At 38.0% G+C, this 23,081-nt stretch overlaps 2 protein-coding genes across 5 annotated transcripts in view; both read right to left on the bottom strand.

Annotated features, from left to right (window-relative positions):
- Positions 1 to 6,089: 6,089 nt before the first annotated feature.
- On the bottom strand, positions 6,090 to 7,443 carry LOC149934342 (uncharacterized). Its single transcript, XM_090153423.1, has 2 exons — positions 7,183 to 7,443; positions 6,090 to 7,116 (listed from the first exon to the last, which is right to left on the bottom strand). Exons 1-2 carry the CDS (start codon positions 7,441 to 7,443, stop codon positions 6,286 to 6,288), a joined length of 1,092 nt encoding a protein of 363 aa, XP_090009549.1. The 3' UTR covers positions 6,090 to 6,285.
- Positions 7,444 to 8,474: 1,031 nt separating this feature from the next.
- The window catches only part of LOC149934343 (uncharacterized), a 56,380-nt gene continuing 41,773 nt past the window's right edge, over positions 8,475 to 23,081 (bottom strand). The window contains exons 10-12 of one of the 4 annotated variants that reach the window (XR_016472293.1): positions 14,458 to 14,640; positions 9,474 to 9,572; positions 8,475 to 9,002 (exon numbers count right to left, since the gene is read on the bottom strand). Coding sequence is in view for 2 of the 4 variants with exons in the window: in XM_090154130.1 (XP_090010256.1) it covers positions 14,569 to 14,640 (72 nt within the window). In the remaining 2 variants the exon portion in view is untranslated. Of the gene's footprint in view, positions 9,003 to 9,473; positions 9,573 to 14,069; positions 14,641 to 14,733; positions 14,821 to 17,013; positions 17,477 to 19,292; positions 19,700 to 23,081 lie in introns of those variants that run through there. The other 3 variants (XR_016472294.1, XM_090154130.1, XM_090154131.1) reach the window with 3 other exon arrangements.

The raw sequence follows: 23,081 nt of genomic DNA on the forward strand, positions 1-23,081 counted from the left end.
AAAATTCATAAGATCTGACAAATTTGATTAAATTTGAAAAATAAATGCAATAAAATAGTAATTTAGGTTTTGCCTGAGTTGGCACCCCTGCAATCTTGCTTTGAACTAAACTGAAAAATCAAAAAATATAAGGGATTAATTATGCATGGGTATATAGTTTGATATTGAATATAGATGGTACTTTATTTTCTATACTATTACTAGGTGCCTATAGAGTGTTGTCGTCTGAAACCCTGCGACGTCACCATTGTAATTTGCCTATTGATAAAAAACGGTAACTGTCATGGCGGCCACTATTAACACTACAGCTGTGACGTTACAAGTTTTCAAAATCGTATCAGACGACAACACTCTATACGGATAATTTTTTGAAAACTATTAAAACCACTTTCCCAGGGTTACTTATATAATTTTTTTTCCATGTAAATATGTATGTTTCTTGGGTTTAGGATAACTAGTGACATTTTGGTCCGAAAAGGAAAATTTTAACAAAAGATAAATTTCATTTTCTTGAACTGGCATTATTGATTTTTAATAATCTCTGGTAAGATCAGTTTATTTGACTTCACTTATTTGACGTTGGTTCTTCGCGTGTGCAAATAAAATAAAATATGATGTTTTTAAAGATTTAACCGAATTAAATTTTAACTTTACATTATCTGACGTTACGCCTAAATTTTCAAATTTCACTATAGTTTTGTATTTGAAAATGTTTATCGTTTGGCGGTAACAAATTGAGCAAATTTAATTCCGTATATCCACCAAAATATGTATTAGTTTTCTTAAACTGCTTTTTCACTATTGTTACAAATCGATCTTTAAATGTGATTATGTTTGCTGGCATACGGCACGAGACCGCATTGAACAATGAACCAGCAGCGGCTGTCGTTAGCCTTGTCCGTTCGGAAGCCCCCTCCCCTCTGAGCAATAACCTAAAGTGGTTTGGCCAAACTTATTGACTTCTAAGTAGAGCACAGACAGTGCACAGTGGTGGGATTAGTTCATCAAAGCAGGCCAGAACGGAAAGTTGTTTTCAACAAGGCTCCAAGTTTCTGGCCTATAATGTTGATTTCATTTGCTAATTTTCCAAGATTTAAATGATTTTTATTAAAAACACCTTGTGGACAACTACGACATTAAAAATTGAAGTAGGTACAACTAACAATTAAAGGTTTCAAATCCGGTTTATTCCCTATCAGCGCCATTATATATTTGGTTCAAGGTGAAAAATAGGGTGACGTCACCAATGCTGTTTAACTCAAAGGGAAAACTAAATTCCCGTGTAATGGCATCCACTTTTAGAGGCTGTTGCTATGACGTTAGGTGATTTGAAAAACGTCCGAACTTTGAAGTCTCTATAATTCAGATGGAGGATTTCATTTGGCGACTTATAGGGAATAGAGGTTATATGGAGTATATTATAAACCCTGAAATTGTCTGCTTACAAGCATTTAACTAGCTCCAGTTACTTCTAGCTTTTGAAAAACCAGCTGGCACAAATGTGAAATATATGATGCACCATAAATAGGAACTTTATACTCCCTTTAAGAATTAGATATTCCACAGTGCTTTGCAGACATTTATTTAACTAGACATTGTTCCTAAAGCATTCTGAAATTGCCGTTAAAACGTCCACAATGCTTAAATTAACTCTTTGTTAAAGCAAATTATGGTTATCACTTACCTAATTTGGAGCCAGTGGCGTAGCTAGGGGGAGGGCGACGGGGGCAGTTCGACCCGGGTGCCACCCATGCTAGCTACATCACTGTTTGGAGCACTTGATAGTTTTTGTAGAGCTCAGAAGCCCCGCCAGGTTTTTTCGCTAGTAGGCACTGCGTTATTAAGAGGCTCCCATAAAGAACTCCATTGTAATTTGCGTTGTTCTTTAACTAGCCAAATTGAATATAATTATTTAAAAATTTTATTATTATTAAATTAATAATTTTTTTATTATTATTAAATCAATAATTTTTTTATTATTATTAAATTAATGAAATTTTTATTATTATTAAATTAATAAAAATGTTATTATTATTAAATTAATAAAAATATTATTATTAAATTAAAAAAAAATATTATTATTAAATTAATAAATTTTTTATTATTAAATAAATTATTTACAAATAAATATTACCAACTTTACTTTTAATCGAAGAATTCCACCCTACTATTACCTCTTTACCCAAATTCATCAACTACGTATTGTTAAATAGATTCATGGCAGGAGTGTTGAGGTTGAGATAATTGAAACTCTTTTCGGATATAGTATTTGCGACTGCGTAAAATAATTGTCGTATTTGACAAGACCTTCAAAGTCATCTTGCATTTCCATTAAAAAATTAAAGCAGTCAGTCAGTGACGTTACGCAAGTTTTTTATTTAATTTTTGGCTATTGTTATCTGTCCCTTTAACCAAAGGAGATCGGATTGGAACCGGTTTTAAGATTGACAATGAGCTAAGAGATCATTTTAGTGAAGAAAATTTTTGCCATTAATGCTTTAAAAAGGCCAGTGTTTTCTAATAGTCTAGTTTCCATTTCTGATAAATTTATAGATTATTTCAAAGTGGTTCTCATACGTTCAATGAGGGTATTTGCTTCTGTCGCTCCGCTTTCAGTAGTAGAAGTAATGACACTGTTTTATTCCCCTGTTGGGTATTATCTTTCGTTTGCGTAAACGTATATTTTCGATGCTGAAACCATTATAAGTGGGACGGGGATGTTGAGGTGCCCAAAGAAGATCGAAGCCTAGAGGCCCTGTGTTTACCAGAATATGGCAACTTTTTAGCTTCATTTTAAATTAGGTTGAACCCTAATCGCTACCTTAGAGCAAGAGTCAAGCAAATTTGAAATCCAGCATAATAACAATGAAAATCTAATAATGAAAATTTTGTACTGAGTCACTTTCATTTAAAAACACTCAATGATTCTTATTTTGAATTTATTTTAACAGTCACGTATCTCGACTTACTTGACTTTTGCTCTCAGGTAGTGCGTTCAGACCTTCTATAGCTACTGTAGCTTGACAAATAGCAACGGTTGCCGTTAAAACGACTTTAACGACGGTTTAAGTCAAGTTGCTGAAGCTTTTTAATTGCGAAACATACCCGCGACACGGAAAATTGTCAGTGGTTTCCTCGGGTTATCTATTTTCAACCATATATTCTGCAATGCTATAACTGTGTGGAATCGAACCTATTTTTATAAAAAAAAATGAGACCTTTTTTCGTGCTTCATCACCTAGTGATATCAGAAAACAGTGATGGGCATAATTCAAAATTTTGTGATAACTCTCACTCCATCTCATTCCCGTTTCTAACTCAAACTCATCTCCTCTCAACACCGTAAACTAACTTTTGAGCTCATATCCTCTCATCGAATTTCGCTAATTAATCTAACCTCACGCACACTCCCGCTAGTTTTGTTGAGAAATCTGATCTCATCTCACTCTCTTTTCCTTTATGGAAGTAATAAAGTATCTCCTTTCAATCTCCTCTCTCTGAAATGCATACTTTGTGAAACTCCTCTCACGCTTCTCTCCTTTCGAAGTTTTGCGCATCTCACCTCCTCTCAGATTCTCACACTGTTCTCACAGGGGTAGAACAACAACCATCACGCATGGCCGGTGGCCACATTAGATTTACTGTATTTAACTTCTTTATAGCCTTCTAACGTCAGCATATTATGTTATTGTACGTTTGGGCTTTGTTATTGGCCAATTATTTCCAAGAAGTTCATGTTTTTCTATTTGCTTTTTTTGGTTTTCTTACATCTAAAGTCAAACTCACCTCCTCTCACCACCGCAAAATAACTTTTTAGCTGATCTCCTCTCATCGCATTTCACTCATTAAATTAACCTTGCTCACACTCCAAATACATTCTTTGAAAAATCTTATTTCCACTCACTCTCCTCTCACTTGAATTCATAGCTTGGAAACTCATCTCACGCTCCTCTCCATTGGAAGCTTAGAGCATCTCACCTCCTCTCAATTGCTCTCACTGATCTCACGGTGAGAGGAGTGCCCATCACTGTCAGAAAATGATTTCATAACCCCGATCTTTCTGGGACTCTTTAAAACATTCACATCTTTTAACTGAATTGCTTTGAAAGTTGTAGATACGTTTTCGCTCCTAAAGAGTGACCATTTTGGAAATACGGGACTTGAAACGATTTTAACAAATCCAATACAGAAATAAAACTAAGGGGTAAATACAAAAACCGTTTAAAACCTTAATTTGCATGTAGAAGCCCATAAAGTCATATTTAAAAAATTGGAGGCCCACAAAGTAGGCCCGAAATTTTTCAAAGTAGGCACCTACTTGTTCCGGGCGGCCGGCGGGGCTACTGGTAGCTAACCATTATTTGACTATGTACGTATAACGAGGAAAATTATTATGGAATGATACTAACTTAGAATTTTGAAGAGTATTTTTCTGGTATTTTATCTGGTTTCCTTTATAATGGCATTATGGTGTCGAGTCCGCTAGAGACGTCTATAAGACTTATAGTCTCTAATAAACACTTCAATAAAACATCTTCAAGGAAATACCCAATAAGTAATATTTCCGAGAGCCAGGACTTGCAAATTACTGTTTATATAGTGCTTGGTGAAATAATGGAAACTATTCACTTGTACGGTATGCAACAAGTGTTTAATATTTACAAGAGACATAGAAGAAAAAGAGTGCCTCAGCGCTGCCCCCGTGTGCCGTGAAAACTTCCAACTACTCCCTCCGTTCTTTTCCCCATTGGGGGGCGCTAGATTACTAGAAATATGACGATCGTAGCACTTTGAAAATGCGTTATTCGGCTGAGAAAAATAGTGCTGCTGAATTTATACTCCTTGCATAGTTGCAACTTACCAAGGCTTAGTGTGTTATAATAATATTTTTACGTATGACCATACGTTTCGGGGGGGGGGGGGGGCATGTGCCCTCTGTGCCCCCCCCCTGGCTACGCCACTGGTCCGATTCCACAACCCTCCTTATGATTCGTAAGGATCGAAAATGTCCTTAAAAATTAAAATTATCCTTATACTCGAAATTTCGTATCCTTGAGACAAAAATAGTCCTTAAGATAAAGTGAGGGTTAAAAATCTCCATAGAGGCCTAAGGACCAATAATTCAGGGTTGTTCAATATGCAAAATACTTTCTCCATAGCTCAAAAATGAATTATAAAAAATGCATTTTGAAAATAATTTTTCAAAATGCAAAATATTTTTACAAATGGACTCGGTTTACTTTTACCACTTACTGCAATTAGTTACCACAGTTAGTTTGTAAAAATTAATAATTAATTACTAATTTATTATTATTATTAACTAGTAATTAATAATAATTACGAAGATATTTCTGAGTAAGTGAGTGACTGAGAATCGCCATCTAATATCGTTTTCCATTGGATTGCACGAGATTTACTCCGAATCTGTTTCTTACGTCATAGATCTCGCCCCAATTGACTAGAGTAAAATCGCAAATGGAACATCCCAATAGCGTATCCCAGCGCTTTGTTGTTTTTCGTCTGCTAGTAATTTGAATTCTCGCGTCTTGGTCTGACGTTCGGTTTTGGGCGATTTCAGAGCACCCGAAAGCAGGAAATGGAACACGCGAAACTTGATCGGAGCAGATCAGAGCAAGCAAATGAACATAAAATGTTGATCAAAGCGATCTAGAGCGCTCGAGAGCAGTCAAGTGGAAAACGCTATATGATTATTTGGGAGTAAATAGCAGACGAACTTTCTCTCCAGAATAAAAACATTTTTGAAATTGTTTTTCCACATGTCAAAACTACAAAATGTGAAATGCAAAATAGTTTCCTAGAAAGTCAAAATGTAAAATGCAAAATACGTTTTCTAACTAAATAAACTTTGAACAACCCTGCAAGAATTATCCTTATTTGGCTCATATTTAAGATGGCCCTTTTGATAAATATTGAAATTTTTATATTTAGCTGTTATAGCTAATGTTAAAAAAACACCTAAGAGCGATTTTTAGTGAAAAAGAATAATAAAAAATTAATGTCATAATGAAACAATTATTGACTACCTTTTTTAAAGGTATTTGTTCCCACGAATAAGGGTATAGTGTATATAATCATAATTAAATTTGTTGTAATATCTCTAACATTATTGAACTTTAATAATTTTACTACGCTCAATATTCATTTTCCTTATTTAATTTAAATTAATTTAAATTTAATAACGAGGCCTACTTTCAAAATGAATATTTAACTAACTTCCGAGATCTACCAATTCAATGTGTCTCGCTTGATCCAGCCATGGACTAATTAATGTATTTTTTTTTGTAACCTGTTGAGTTTTCTTTTTACTAGTATTTCAGAATTTTTACTCCTTCTCAGTTTCTGCGCTAACTCAGCCTTGTTCAGATGTGAAAACCTTGTTATGCTGGTTTCGGTTTTCTTTTTTTTCCTACTGATGGTAACTTGAAAACTTAATCTTTGTTTAGCACAAAAGAAACATCTTTTACGTATACTATCCCTTAATAGTAATTCACATTTCACACTATGAATAGATCCAGTAGTAGAATTTTTAATTCCACTTTTTTGGGGCCTGTTTTCAAAAATATTCAGCATATCAGTGTCTGTGTTTCCACTGCAGGGTTTGTAACCATCAAGCAGTTGGAGTACACTTTTCAAAGAGTCTTTAGAGATAATTTTATCAGGGAGTTTGTAGGCATCTTTTTTTTCAAGCAATTTTCCTTGAACCTCATACTTTGCAGCAAACTGTTCGTCTAATTTGACACTATACACAACATCATTGGTGTCTTCTCTAAATTTATATAGTTTCAATCCATCTTTCAATTGACTCACTGCCCACTCGGTTGGGAATGAAAAACCCTCAACTAGGTTATTTATATTTGAAGCAGGGACGTTACTCTCATCAATTTCAGAAGGTAAAATACTTGTACAAGTTATTGTGTTTAAAATACCACCATTAGTCACAGAAACTAAATTCCCACCTAGAGGCAGTGAATTATTCTCGTCTTGTACCATTTCCGAATAATTATCTTCACTGAGTGCTATCACTGAAGCTTCAGGATTAACTGACGCAGTATGCTGTTCTATTGTAGTCTTACGTTTCAATATTGATACATACTCCTAAATCAGATATTGGTTAGATTTGAATTTGTTTTCACTATTTATTTTAATAAATTTTATACTCACTGAATGATTGTGTATTGGATCTGGAAATTGATCAGATGGCCCTTTACCACCCACAAAATGTATCGAACATAAGTAAGTGTTGTCATTTACTCTACTTAAAGGATAATCATTCCTATTTAACCAGGTAATCCATTTTTCACACTTGACGAAACTTTTTTTAGGCTTAGGGAAAGGTATAAAGAATACGTCTTTCATATGGTCTTTACAGTAATATCGCGAATCACTTTTGCAAGTAGGATAAACGCACAACTTTTTCCTCATAATTAACTTTAAAAAAAAACGTTCAACTGAAATTATTAGTCTTTAAAAATATTACAAGTTACAAATAAACGAAGCCATTAAAAAAACATTGAGATGCAGATAGAAGGCAGCAGCAGCAACCTATTTCCGTTCTGTGACGTTTGGCATGGCCAACTTCGCGCGCTCACTACGCTCGCACCAGGCGGCCTACCCAAAGAATTTCAAATCCATGTATTGGCGCGAAATAAAAGTTTGGTTTTTAGTGTCTTCGACGGCCGTCGGGAGCGCTACTTCCGGACCTTAAAGTCGGCTAATTTTACGATAAAATAACATGGTTTTCTATGGCGCGAAACTTGACCATAATGAATACATAGTACTGGAAATTATTTAAATATCAGAAAATTGTATTTATTTTATACTTAGGTTATAACTTAAAAGTTCAATTTCCATAAATAACTCCTCAAATACTTCATTACTTAGGTAATTTTTAAATAGTTTGTATGAATAGTTAAGCCTTGTTGGATTTTAGATTTGTTGTCTTTTAAAACAATTTTCGCGGCGGGAAATTCGAACACTTGATAATTACTTAATGCTGAATGATATTAGATTTATGTAAAAAGATATTTATTTCATTTTTCAATTATTATTTAAAGTTGTTACATATCAATAATTTTTGTATAAATTGCCCAAAAATGCCTTTGAGTTGCGTTCCCTATGACCCATCTGTAAAAGGCAAAACACCTGGGTAATAAGGTCTAAAATGGCAGTAGAATACGATTTTTTACTACAAATGGAATGTTCCTTAGCTTATCCTTATGAGCAAAATAAGGATTTGTCCTTATGTAAGGAATCCTTATTTTTAAGGAGAGTTGTAGAATCGGACCCCAGAGCTCTTCGCAAGAATTGGAGTAAAATTACGTCAAAGATCTACACTAGCTACCCTACCTCGTAAAAAATTATCATTAATAATGATTTAATTAATTAATAATCTAGGCTAAAACCCAAGGCACCACCTTAGGCCCAAGTCATCTAGCGACTTTTAATGCCTTTAAATCAAGTGGTCGGTTTACAGCGTGTAGGATGGTGGTGTCAAGCCCTTCATAACATGCGAGCCAACAGCCCCCGACACTAACTTTTACCGTTAATCATTCGTGGAGGACGGAATACTGACCCGAAACCAGTCTATCTTTGCTAGTATACCTTTAGGCAGTCTTGAAGCAAGTGTTATATATAGAACAAGGCGACTGATTGATGAGAAGTTCTTTTCTCTGGAAACAAGTTCCAAGTACCCGTACTTCTAGGCTACTCACAGAGGCAGACAATAAACAATTCGATCAAAACAAAAGTAAATACGCGTGACGTCAAAGGCCGTTTTTCTTTTTGTAGTTATGAACAGAACGAGACCAGCGTATCACAACAATCGAACGCTCGATGACACACTCAATGGCTACATGGACAAGAACTTGAAGGCGACCGATTCTTGGATCAACGACGATCTTCTGCAAATGGTGAAAATGACTCCTTCTTCTCCCAGTGTCGGTCCCAAGTCGTCGGTTGCTCTGAAGCCTATCTTTACGACACTAAGGGTGAGAGGTCATTTTCTTATTTCACATTAGTTGGTGCATGGAACAAACTAACTCTAGGGACGGTTTGATGAGCGTTTGTTGACAACCCCACCGGGCCCACCCGCGTTTTTTGCCCCTGACCAAAATGTGGTGATTCAAAAAGGAAAATTTTAGGATCTTAACGCCACCTACAAATGCGTTTGGTAACTTATATATTTGAACGTGTCCTAAATACTCGTCTGCTACATGTATGTGAAGTTGAGCTTTGTATAACAGTTATGTTTTAACGCAACCTAAACGTTAAGTCTTAACCAAGACAAATAAGCGGACTACACTTTACGACCTCCCCATTTCCGGAGATGCACCGAAATAAAGCTCGCTAGGGCGCGTTGTCAACGAATATTTTTCAAATTTGCTATCTTATGAACCGTCTCTAGCGTTAGTTTTGGTTCCATGGTTGGTGCAAGTTTAAATGCCAGTTCTTACCTCAGTTTATACTTCCGACGTGCAGCGCAATGAATTGTTATTTCAGTTATTTAGATGTGGCAGTGGCGTAGCGTGCATTTCTTCCACCCGGGGCCATCCCTAAATTTGCCGCCCCCCCAAAAGTAGGCAAAAATTCTGTGATACTCTGTTGATTGCAAAATGATTCAAGTCGTTAAAAAATTAAAATTTTATTCTGCGTGTTTTTTGCAACGCGAACTCTTTAATGCAATGGTCAATATTAATTTGTACCTCTTGTTCGATTGCCACGATACCCAGATTTGTTAATCTGAACGACATTGTAGATTTTAAATAGTAACTGCACCGCGCTTCTCAATAACAATAACTGACGTTTCGTTCGAGCCGGTTAGACTCGTCGACTGTTTTCTGTTGGCGGTTGTTGCAGTGTTGCCACACCGCGCGCTGCCCGGCTAGACTCGTAGACTGTTCTGTTGACGGCATAGAAATCTCATAAACACAGCGCACGGTGTGACAACACTGCTTAGTATCAGAATTTATAGCCCAGTGTACCGGTAACAAGAGTACCACACCACCGGAGGCCTATCATCATAATGTCCTACGCCAGCGTCCACAGCCCGGACAGGTGCCAAAACCAACATGGGTAGTAGTACAATACTACTGAAGGTCGCAAGCCGCTCTGCCAGCAGAAGGTTCAACAATGGGTTGACCAATTCGCCACTTCGCACACAGCAGTGGGTTACATGAGCGGGGGCTCTAGCATCGGAAGCCAGCACCTTAACTACATAGGTGAGATGCCAAAGCCCTTAAGAAAAGGTGGACTAAAGGGGGACAACGGGCGCACTGCGGTCCAGCGTAACCCGGCACGATCGGCACCGTAGATCCCAATGGGCTCCACAAAGCCGGGAAACCGGGCCACAGCGCCTCATAGGAGACCCGCCGCCCAACAGCAGGCCACCAAATCCGCCTAGGTGACAGGATGCCTGGCCCCTCTCCATTAGCCTGAGCCGAAGCTTAGTTTCCAGCCCTTACCTGACCGAAGTCGGAGGTCGGAGATCGGACCATTTGATCTCAGCTAACATCTCCCGGTGTGCCACCGCCCTTATGGGTTACAAGAGCTGGACCCCGACTCCTCGGTAAAGCCACCAGTTATTGAACACTCAGACCCCTTAAGGGCCTGTGACAACACTGCAATAGTCGCCTGCCAGCGGCTGCCGCCAATGTCACTTTTCTGACCCAGAATATCGGCCGACCACGTTGGTTTCAATTTGCCAGGCCGCCCCCTACATCTATGCCGCCCGGGGCCATGGCCCCCTTTGCCCCTTTGTGACCAACTGTATTGCAGTGGCGTAGTGAGGTTATTTGGCGCCCAGGGCCAAACTCCTAAATTTGCGCCATAAAATTCCTTGTTTTTAAACGAAACCTAATCATTATCAATAACAAAATTAATATTAATCTATTACAATTTAATAGATATATTAAAAAAATTTCAAGTTTCCAATATCCACTTTAATACTTTAGGCGCCTCTTTGGCGCCCCCCTGACCGTCGGCGCCCAGGGCGTATGCCCCCCCCTCACTACGCCTCTGCTGTATTGAACTCTTCAAATTCCATTTCCGAAGGTGACGCATCGGCGGTTGGTACCGACAATTGTGATAAGTACAATTAAAAGTTATACATGGCTGGCTTGGCCAATAGTTTTTATCAGTTTTTACTCGCATCGTTTTAATGATTTTGTATAGTAGTAGTGTCGGGGTTTATTTTAATGAGGGTTGGGAATGATGATGCATGTGGGTTGGGAAAGATGATGCATGTGGGTTGGGAAAGATAATGCATGTGGGTTGGGAATGATGATGCATGTCGGTTGGGAATGATGATGCATGTGGGTTGGGAATGATGATGTATGTGGGTTGGGAAAGATAATGAATGTGGGTTGGGAATGATGATGTATGTGGGTTGGGAAAGATAATACATGTGGGTTGGGAATGATGATGCATGTAAGTTGGGATTGTCGGGGAATTTCTCGTTATTCGTCGATGTTGATTGAAATTGTTTAGGTGCTTCATATTGAATTTGTTTAATGTGTGTAATAAATGACCATTGGCATGGTAATATCTCGTAGTCATTTAGCATACCCTTAGCTCTTATACAGTACTATTTTAAATCTTAATTCAGACTTGAGTAAAACCGAATGTGTAATACTTAAACATCAGACATATTTCAGAATAAAACGAGTCTTATTTGAGCCTTAAATTTAATTATAAAAACGCTGTATTGTAAGAGGGTCTAGGAAAGTTCGGTGCTGGAAAATTGGCTGCCGGAAAATGGGTCGCCGGAAAATCGGCTGCCGGAAAATTTGGTATTAGGAATACTCGCTGCCGAAATATTACGTGCGGAAAACTCGGTGCTAAACAAAAATTATCTCAACTTACTTGTTAGTTTTTATAAAATAAAAAAATAATCCAATAGACATAAAAATAAGTCAATAACTATAAAAAATAATTCAATTTAAACTATAAAACGTATTACACTGACTGTGAATTTTCAGTTCTTATCATGGCGTTGTATCTTCGTAGCGAACGTGGCGGAAAGAAGTTAGTTTACGAAAACCTTGTGTACGTAAAAGAACGAGTTCTAAAAAGTGGAAAGGTGAGGTAGATTTTGTTAAATTACTACAATTTTCATCTTACTTAATTTTAATTAAATTAATAGGTCACTTGGCAATGCGAGATGAAGAAAATATGCAAGTGTCGAGTTCATACCATGGACGGAATTATTACACGTACCGCAGGTGAACATACACACGCGCCATATTTGGCCAAAAATTGAAGCTCAATTTGCATACGTTGAGATGAAAAAAAGGTTGTTGAGACCCAGGCTTCTAATCAAAGAAAAACACTTATAAACGTGTCTTTTGTGAAATCCGCAACTTAATTCCTTCAGCGACTCCGCAAATAATGATGATGGATTCCGAAATGGCTTCAATTAAAGCGATTCAAGAAGTTTTCACTGTGACCATCTTCAAAGGCTGTTTCTTCCACCTGAGTCAAAGTGTATACAGGAAAGCGCAAGCGGTAGGATTTCAAGAGAGTTATACCAATGACGTACTTATAGCTGAACAGCTAGCGTTAATTCCAGCTTTAGCTATAGTACCGGAAAATTGCATAGAAGAAGCCTTCGACAAGATACAGTTACTAATTGACAGTTCTATTCAACCTGTTTTAGACTATTTCGAGGACAATTACTTGGGCCGACCAACAAACCGTGAGAGACGGACACCAATGTTTCCAATACAATTGTGGAATCACACGAAACTGCAGCTGAGCGTGGACAAAAAACCAACAATTACTTGGAAGGTTGGCAAATAGCCTGCCATCACCCAACCTTGTGGAAATTTCTGAAAGCATTGCAAAGGGAAGAGGCTATTTCGGTAACGAGGATATTACAATTGCGAACGGGCTTAGTTGAACCGGAGAATACCGCCTACAAGATAAGTTCTGAACGTTTGCAAAGATAGGTGAACCGATTTGAAGACACGGCGTGTGTCGAAATTTTTCTACGTGGTGTGGCACACCATGTTTCTTTTTGAAATTTTAGAAATAAAAGAATTAGAAATAAATAAAGTTTTTAGAAATTGTGGAATATGAATTTTTTTTTGGGACACCAAGTTTCCCGTGCACCGAATTTTCTCCACACCGACTTTTCGCAGCACCGAATGTTCCGGCAGCCAATTTTCCAGCACCGAACTTTCCGAATCCCATTGTAAGACTATTTTAGGGTTCAAACAAGGAAAATTTACGCTTCATATTTTAGTTTTCATAAAGGGTACTTAGACCTTTTTTAAACCTAATTCAAGACTATTTTTAAGCTTTTCTGATTTATTTAATACTGAATATACTTTTATGACAGTACTAATTCAAATGTTATTTAGGACTTGAGTAAAACGGAATGTTTACTAAAAATCAGACTCATTTAAGAATTAAATAGGTCTTATTTGAGCCTCAAATTTTATTCTAAATAAGAAAAACTTAAACTGCATATTTTAGGTTTTATCTAGGGTATTTAGACCTTTTTCAGTCGAATTAAATTCAGTGGCTGCGCCGTTGGTAGGTTAGGCAGGCTAAATCATTTCACTAGGGGCCCACAAATCGACTTTAGGGAAACCGTATACGAAATTTGTAATGACACTTTATTATTATTACATCCTCGATCTGGACATTTTCAGGGCTCCTTAGTGGTTGATTGAGGATTACATTTCTAAATTTGTTGGGGATTATATTCCCTTTAAAACATAAAAGGGGCCCCATAACTGATATAAATTATTAACCTACCCCTAATTAAAACGTCCTGGCGCCGCTACTGATTAAAGTTATTTTAAACTTAATGTTTCAGATATATATATATATTATATTTAATTTACTTTTATTACAGATTTAATTTAAAACATATTAAGTCTTCATTTAAACATAATTATAACTGGAAAAATCAAACCAATATAAGAGTTCAGTTAGTGTTATTTGAGCCTTAAATTTTCAATTTCATCTAAACGAAATTGATGCTGTCAAAATAAGTAATTTTTAGAAGTTAATTAAGTCTTTTTTGAGTGCGACATTTACTCCCAAAAACATTAAATTTATTAGGTTAACATAAGTCTTGATTAAGTTATATTTAAACGTAACAAACAAATTTGGGTTACGATATTTTTCCCGACATATTTATTTGTTAAATAAGACGTAATCCAAATGCATCCTTATTTCATTCTTAAACAAGACTCCTATTTTGGTATGGTCAGGCTTATGGTTTTATAGAAACGCCTGTAGGCTACGCCGTTGTACGATTAATTCCTATCCTATTTTAGATAATCGGAGTGTTCGTTTTGAGTGATCGTCGAAAGAAGCCAAGCACGGTTCATTTAATTTGGTCGGGCCTCGTGTTTCTCTACCTTCTGCTGAACGTGACGCTATCGATAACGCAAATCGCGTTTCGGCAAGCCAAGTCTGGAAACTTACTGGATCAAATCGCGGTGCTCATGTCCGCCGTCGTGGCCTGCCTCCTGTTCGCCTTCCTCTCGTACAAAGCCCAGGACCTGCGCCAACTCCAATTGGACATAGATTCCGCTTTTAAGAGTGTTCCTCAACACCGCTTCCCGGCACTTGCCATATTTCGTAGGTAGGATGTTTTTCCAGACAAACCTTTATGATAAAAAGTACAGATTTTATTACTGGACCCATTTTTTAGCTAATTTAATGTAAAGCTAAGCTAATCATTATAATCGGGTTATCTACGTTTCTTGGTATGTGTGGTGATCTCGTTTTTCACGTTCTCTCAGTATTCTTGGACTCCCAGACTGATATCGTTCTGCTAGCCTAGAACTACATAAATTTAAAGATCATAAAATTCCCACGTTCACCGTAAAACTTTCGGGATAGTAGAAACCTTAGCGGTGGCAGTAGCCAGGGATACTGTTTGGCAAGAAAACGGAGGGGGTACCAAGCTACCAACAACAGCCAGAGAAAGAGAGTTGGGGAAAGACAACGAGGTTGGAGCAGCGAGAGCCAGAATTAGATTTGGGGCAAGACAACGAGGTTGTAGCAGTAGCGGCGCTAAGGGTGGGCTGAAGTGGGCTTTAGCCCCCGTGCATTTCTAAGAGGGGCCACATATTTATATTAAAAGGGCCACATATTCATAATTAAGAGGCCTCATATTTTAATTTATGAATTTTCATTATCTCTAGAAATTTGTTTTTTTTGCGAAGAAACGTTTTTCTGGAAAAATCTTGCAAAATCAATTTGTTTACTCAAAAAGGTAGTAGACCATAAACATATAGATTCGGGAGGAAGGTAGCGGAAATTGAGAGAAAGTTGAAAAGAAAGGGGCTTATGGGAATTTACGGAAATATCCCAGGCATGCACGTGTCCCCTCCAGGTCAGATACAAGGTCAGTAGGGGGTCCAAAAAACGCGACGAGAGCTGCAACAATAAAACGACCTTGCTCTTCTCGCTTCCTAGAAAATTTTGGGTTTTTTCGATTTCACCATTTTTGCGAAATATGGTCAATCCAATGTTCCCACTAAGGGCCACAAAATTCTTAGGGGCGGCAAAGGGCCACAAAATTCTTAGGGGCCACAAAATAATTAGCCCACCTGTGAAAAAACCTTAGCGCCGCTACTGGGTTGTAGTGGTGAGAACCAGGGTTAGATTTGGGGCGAAACAAAGAGGTTGTAGCGGTGAGAGCCAGAGTTAGATTTGAGGCGAGACAACGAGGTTGTAGCAGTGAGAGCCAGAGTTAGATTTGGGGCAAGACAACGAGGGGTAGCATCGGCAGCCAGGGATAAAAAATCTCTACATCCGCCTGCAGAACTTTCAAGATACCCGGGACCGCTGCAGGATTCATACCACCCAAATTCATTTTCGTTCTTGTTTTTAGGTATGTTTTAATTCTGAGTGCTGTCGGGTGGTGTATGGTGCTATTACTCTGGGGTGCCATGTTGAACATTTTGGATAACCAGTCTCCGGAGGAATATTACGTGACCACGTTCCAATTGAAGCCACCAGTCCGCTACACCACAGCCGGGATCTATTTCGCGGTCGCCCTCACCTGGTCTCTCAAAATATTCTTCGTTCACGGAGTCCTCATCTTCGTTCCAATCTCTTTCATGTGCTTCTGTCTGCTCTTGGCAGAAGCGTACAAGGTAAGATTTCTGACAGTAAAGGCCGGTTGACACGGGCAGTGATTTCCTGGTTTTACCGCCTTTTCCCGTGGTTATTATGCACGGAAAAACGACTGTTCCCACGAACAAAATTTTCCTGATTTTACTGCCGCGAGCGCTACCGGTAAAAGAGAAAACGGACGACCTTTTTTGAGGCGCGTTGGGCTCGACCAATCAGCGAGTACTATGCCGTCACGTGATAAACGCAAAAATTCATAACCCTACTTTTAAAGACTTTCAAATTCGCTGATTGTTCGAGCTCAAAGGGCTTCAAAAACCCGGGAAAATAAAGAACAGACCTATTTCATCATTTTTTTTCTCCGTTTTCTCGTTTACCGGCATTGCTCGCGGCAGTAAAATCCAACAAAATTTTGTCCGTGTGCACAGTCGTTTTCCTGTGCGCCAGAACAACGAGAAAAGGCGGTAAAACTAGGAAGTAGAGAAAACCAGCAAGATACGGCCCGTTTGAACCAGCCTTAATCGGAAATGTATAATAAATATCTTACGATTGAAGGATTTATCTCTCAATATTGATAAATGTTATTTGCCTTAAGGGGAAAGACTACCGTGGCCATTGTCTACTTTCGCGCTATTTCAAGCTGAACTCTTTTAATTTTGTATTTTATCTTATAAAATTAACATTTAAGTGTAGAACAGCCTTTTGTTTAGTGCTTAAAATATTTTTTTAAATGTGAAATTTAAAAGTAATTAAGTTATTACGTTTTGATTCGGACCCCCGGAGCTAAACAAGTTGGGCAAGCGCCCAAACTACCCTTTAGTTAGGACATTATATCTCGTTAACTATTAATATTATAATTATCAAAATTATTTTAAGCACTAGAGGAAGGTTCAGCTTAATAAGTAAAATATAATTCAATTATGTAATTGTTAAAACAGAAACGTTCAGCTTGAACGAAAAAGAGGCTTTTTCGGTATTCTTCCCCCTTAAAGAGGAAATCTTGCACATCGGAAACCACATCTACCACTACCTACGTAATTAATCAAGGCCCGTGCATGCTCGGAAAAAATCAGCTCATTCGAATTCACCGCAAATTCCCGCTAGGTGTGCATGTACGTCGAATATGCTGCTCAAGTCTTGTATATAGCTTATACCACGGTGATTGAATCACGTAGGCTACGGCCGGTAGTGGCTGCATCACAGCTTCGTAGGACAGCGTTTAAAGAATAAATCCAATTTTTAAGTATTTTTCTTATAAATCTTACATTATTTTAGTTAAATGAAACTTTATACTCCCTTTAATAGAATGTAATAGATTTAGAATTTCACTATTTTCCCCTCAGTATTTGTCTTCTCGAACCTATTTCGAATAAGATGGTACAAACTATAAAAGTTAGATAGATTGAACCATAAATAACCCAATAGGCTACCATAAGTATGACATTTCTTATTGTTTCAAATATTCAAACCGAACCTAATTTCAACACTGACTCTCCGACTGGAGCTCGCAACGGATCTAAGTAGTATAATATCGTCCTTGGCATTAGTATTTTTATTTGGACACTAGGGGGCTCTGAGCTGAACGAAACCTGAATCGCGCAATAACTGTGAAAAACAGTTCGCTGATAATCTAGGCTACTTTACATGTTACTTATGATTGAACTAATACAGAATCAAACGACGCCTTAGTTAAATTTCTATTACCACCGCTAACGACTACATCTATAATAATAGCCTCTTCCCCCTCTATATCTTTAGTACATGGGACAGTGGCGTAGAAAAAGAGGGGGTTTCTGGGCCTGCCTTTGACTGTACTAAATTTCCACCCCTTCTCGACCCCCCTCTTAACATTCCCATACTTCGACCCCCCTTTGACGAATTTCGGGCTACGCCACTGACATGGGACAGCGAGAACATGCAAAATAAGATCCATAAAACGTCTTAAAGGTCCACAGAATCGTTTGAAAACTTCGCTCGAAATTTGAGGTAGCTCCTGCCTTTCCGACTCTGGCGTACCGTCCCGCTTTTCAAAACTCGGGATTATGTATTTCTACCCTCAAAATTCAAACAATTCTGTTGTTGGGATAAAACGCGTTCTTGACGTCACAAGCTGCCGAGAGGTAAGGATATGATGCAGCATTGCCAGACGTACCATAATTATGATTCAATTCAATAATTCCAGCTAGGAATTTGGAACGAACCATGATTTCACCAGTGTGCTATATGGTACGCCTTTTTGCAATAATTTTTACAGACCGTACCATATTTTCCATAAGTCTGATAGGCCATACCATATTGTCCATAATTTTCGAATCCACTGTCATTTTGCACTCATTTTCAGCCCAAAAAGATTATTAGTCGGTAGGAGTGTGCAAAATATTTGGTTACACCAAGAATGTATTGAAGTGACTAAGAATATTGGACTACAGGATTCTGATTCCCGTCCTCGCAGCCTTTGTAGCTTAAATTCGTCTGCTTTCCCATTCAAAATTGCCATATGGTATGACCTTGAATGCGCCTTAAATGCAGACGAATTTTCTCCACAAAAGCTGTGAGGATGGTACGAGGGGTTAATTCTATGCTGAAATATTCTTGGTAACTTCAATACATTCTTGGTTACACCAAATGATTCGATCGAATATCAAATCGAATATTCAATTCGACAAATCGAATAGAGCCTGAAAATATTCGCGAATATTCGATTTTCCTGATCAAATAGTCGAATTTTCGAAAAGGGGGTTTAAAAATATTTGGTACTTCGAATAGTTTGAGTTTTTCGTTATGATTGAGGTTCAAGCCCATGTAATTTCTAAGAATAGGGTACCCGCATTCAGTTCCCTTTTGGAAGCGGAAGGCTGTACCTGTACAATATTGGTGTGTTTTGGAAGTTTCTAGAAGCGTAACATAAAACTAAAACTGCTGCTTGGTTTTGCGCTTGTTGCAGCCTACTTCCAGGGGCTAGTAGGCCACACTTTAAAGCTCTCTGGCGCTCTTTTAACTCATCTTAGGAAAATGGGAAAAACAGACATACTTCTCAACTCACCCCCTATAACTCCTTCAAATTTTTGCAATAACGTTTTGAAACACCCTGTATAAATATTATTACCATTATCGAGAGGTAAAGTTGGTTACTTCTTTCGAAAAGAAACGAGGAATGAAGTTTAAAAAGTGTTTACAAAATGTTTTCTTAATGCAGGAGCACAACTCGACAATTGTCGAAATGGGCAGCAACATTTCCGGGCCGACAGCTTTCGACTTCTCGAGAATTCGTCGTTTGCACGAAAAGATCTGCGCTTTAGTGTCGTGCGTCGACTCCATTTACGGGAAGAACGTTTTCTTCTGGTGCTTTCTCATCATCATGGGAGTCTGTCTCGATCTGACGCAACTCTTCACCGATGATAATTTGATGAGAGACATGGCCAAAGACGACCTCTTCTATTTCAGCCTGCGAGGAGTCTACTCCGCTATTATATTCATTGGCACGTGCATCACTGCGTCCAGGTATTCGCCGACAATAAACTTTCTTATCACTATCTCAAGTGACCAAATGTTTGTGATAGTCATAAGCGTAACGGCAGTTAACCTATTTGAAAAATATCTTCGTCGGAAAATTAGCTACATAAAGTTAATATAAAGCTAATATAAAACATTTTATCCTACACGTTGCTGCCATGATATTTACAGTTATATAAGTCAAAATTATTAAAAGGGTGTAAAATCATTCAAACACGCTGTTAGATAAATACAAAGATAATATAAACCTCGTACCCTAGATTCGAAATAACTGACTCGCGCATAGTGAATAGCGTTTACCCACTTCCAGCCGAAAATGCGAAACAATTAGTGCAACAGAGCGTCATCAAAGTTGGCCGTGATAAGACTATGGCAGTGACCTATGGAACCCGATTTTTCGGAGGTCACTTGCTGGAAGTGGGTAAATGCTTCGTTACCAAACCATCAATCCGAAAGCTCTCAGAATTCGAATCTAGGGTATCGAGTTCTATATTACCTTTGATAAATACCATAGACCTAGTCTAAGCTTGGAAAAATAAAAGCTACAGGAGTAGCGAATTGGTGGAGAGTTAATTTTCATCAGTGGATCCCAACTTGAATAGAGAGGATCGAACACTCTTGACGCCATCTCTCCTATTATTATTATTATTCTTGTTTTGCTTTAGTGTTTCTACCACATAGAAAAGGCACCAAGCAGGGGTGGACTATCGACGTTTTAGTCAGGTGGGCATAGTACCCTTGCGGCCATAAACCACTATTCAAGTAGAGTGACTGGCCCCCAAAGCAAAATTCTGTCACTTCCCCCACCTCTGGTGTCAAGATCGTTTTAACCAGTGGTGAAGTGCCTTTGACGCCCGGAACGGTTCTTGTGTTAGTGGATTTTTTGACGGCCCTCGTAATGCTACAAAATCGTGCTAAAAATGTGTTCCCTGGGGCCAACCTGCTACCTTGTTTGCTTTAGCCCCTCGCTTCATTTCAACAAAGATAATACCCTATATTCTAAATCAGTGATTCACTACCTCGCGCGTTATCAATATCGTGTACCCACTTCCTGCCTGATCTCCGAAAACATTAGCTCCATAGATACCATGGTAACGAACTATAGACAGTGCCCTACAGAAAACGATTGACGTCGATTTTTTGGAGGTCACGTACCGAACGTGGCTAATCGCTTTCTTACAAGATCGTCAATCGGAAAGCACTCGAGATCTCTATTATCTTTGATTTATCCAAGGTCTAAGTCGCGCACGACTCAAAATACTTTCCTACTCTATCGTAATTGGTCTTTATTTTTGTTCTAAAGGGTGACGGAAGAAGCGCACGCGGCCCTTCCCACCATTCATGCGCTAACGTTGCGGAACTCGCATCTGACTTTGGACGCAAAAATGGAGGCTCAGCTCTTAATTTGCAGATTAACATCGCCTTCGATTGGGCTCACGGCGTGGAATTTCTTCACGATTGACAGGAATTTCATCCTCAATATTACGGCGGCGCTGACAACGTACATGGTCATAGTCATACAACTTAACCCCAAAGCTATAAAGGCTATTAATAACTTAGTCAATCAGGCAGTCAATAACACAAACCAAAATAATGGAACTCAACCCCAAGAAAGTGGATAGTAAGCCGATCCCACCCTGTCAAAGTGAACAACGCGTGTTAGCTGAAAACGTGGCGCCATCCCTAGTTACATTTCTGAATTATTAATTCCTCGAGGGATTCTAGACACTGTCGTCTGCTAAATAATGGTTTAGCAACGATTATAGAGATAGCGGTAGTATATTTGCAAAATTTCGTCTCCCATGACATTAATATAGAGTAGGTTGACTGCAAGGTTAGTAAATTTTAGGCTATAAAAGGTTGTCTCGATACGCTGTGGTTGCTAAGGGCTAAGGTTGGTAACTTCGTTGCTAACGAACATCGTGACGTCACTGAGATGAGATCCTATTGAAAATCAATGGGATCTCATCTGGGTGACGTCAGCAACAGACGAATTTTGGAGGCAATCCAAAAATTATTTCAAACCGTTTCTCGATCGAGACCCCGTTGGGTTGACTGTCTAGTATATATTTAAGGGGTATCGGCTTACTCAAATTATGAAGAAACGTTTTGTGTTTAGCAACTGTTTCCAAGATTTAAAATTGTTGTTCATTATCCATTTAGGGAACCTCTCTGGCATTTTATTTTTTATTTTTAATGATTTCATTTTTATATGCTTCCCTAATTTTGCGATCAAGAGTAACTAAAATGTTGTGTATTGCACCTAAAAGAACAACATCACATCAGAAACAATTTTTGAATACTCCCAGTCAAGTTGTTGTGTTAATCCATAAGTCTATAAACACATTAAACGCGTGTGAGTTAGTCGAAATAATGATTGGCAGCAGTGCTAAGTTGAGAGTGACCGAGAATTGACGTCAAACACAAAACGAACAAGCGTTTCTAGCGAGAAAAATACGCAAACTTAAAAGAAAGCGCACGTATAAAATATTTAACACGCGGAAGATGGAGAACTGAGCCACCTCTGATTCTAATAAAATTTTTATTTTTAACACGAATAAGCCTTTTCCTTTATGCAGGGCGGTCACCAACTTCAAAATTTTGGTGGGTCACACTCAAATCATACCTCCATTTTTCAATTATCGTAAGGTGCAGACATTTTGTTTGCCACCTGTATTATGAAAGGCCCCTGTTATTAGAGATGGCCATGAATCTATTCGATTTTTCGAAAACCGCGACTTTAGTGGAGAGCGTGGTGCCATCTATTTATGGCAAAGGAAGCTAAAATTCAAAATAGCGAAATGATAAAGTCGTCATAGAGCCATTGTAGAGTAGTATATTTAGACAACTTATATTCTATTTAGTGGACTTAAACCTAAATTACATATCTCATGTAAAAATATGGTTTAAAATTACTTTAATTTGTGTTATTGACCAATTTGAAAACGATCCAATCAACGCGAGGTGTACCTATAAGTATACGCCTTTTAGTAAAAATGTAGCTTAACTGACTTGTTTTGAAAAGTACAACCAAATTAGTTTAATAGAGTCACATCTGTTGAAAAAAAGAGCTTCTTCACTTCGAGCCGACACTTACTTTAATAGCAATGTATTGTGTATTTTACAGCTTTCTGTCGTTTTTTTAGGAAACAGGCATTGGCTGGAAAAATTATTATTTATGCTGTTTTTAAAAAGGTGGCTTATTACAAAAAAAAACTGTAAGGGACAGTGTCTGCTGTTGCACTGCTATAGGGCGAGTAAAGATTACCATTGTTTCGGTTTTATTAGTATTATTTACTGTCATAAACGGAATATTGTTAGAATATTTTGTCTATTCTAGATAGACTATACTAACCCGAAAGTTATTGGAAAAATATTAAATTTCACCAAATAGTTCAACCACATCAGTGGTGTAGCTAGAAAAATTTAACACAAATTCAAAATGGAACAAG

Source organism: Leiobunum rupestre, chromosome 7 (assembly GCF_980474605.1).
Source record: "Leiobunum rupestre chromosome 7, qqLeiRupe1.1.hap1, whole genome shotgun sequence".
NCBI classification, from domain to species: Eukaryota; Metazoa; Arthropoda; class Arachnida; order Opiliones; family Sclerosomatidae; genus Leiobunum; species Leiobunum rupestre.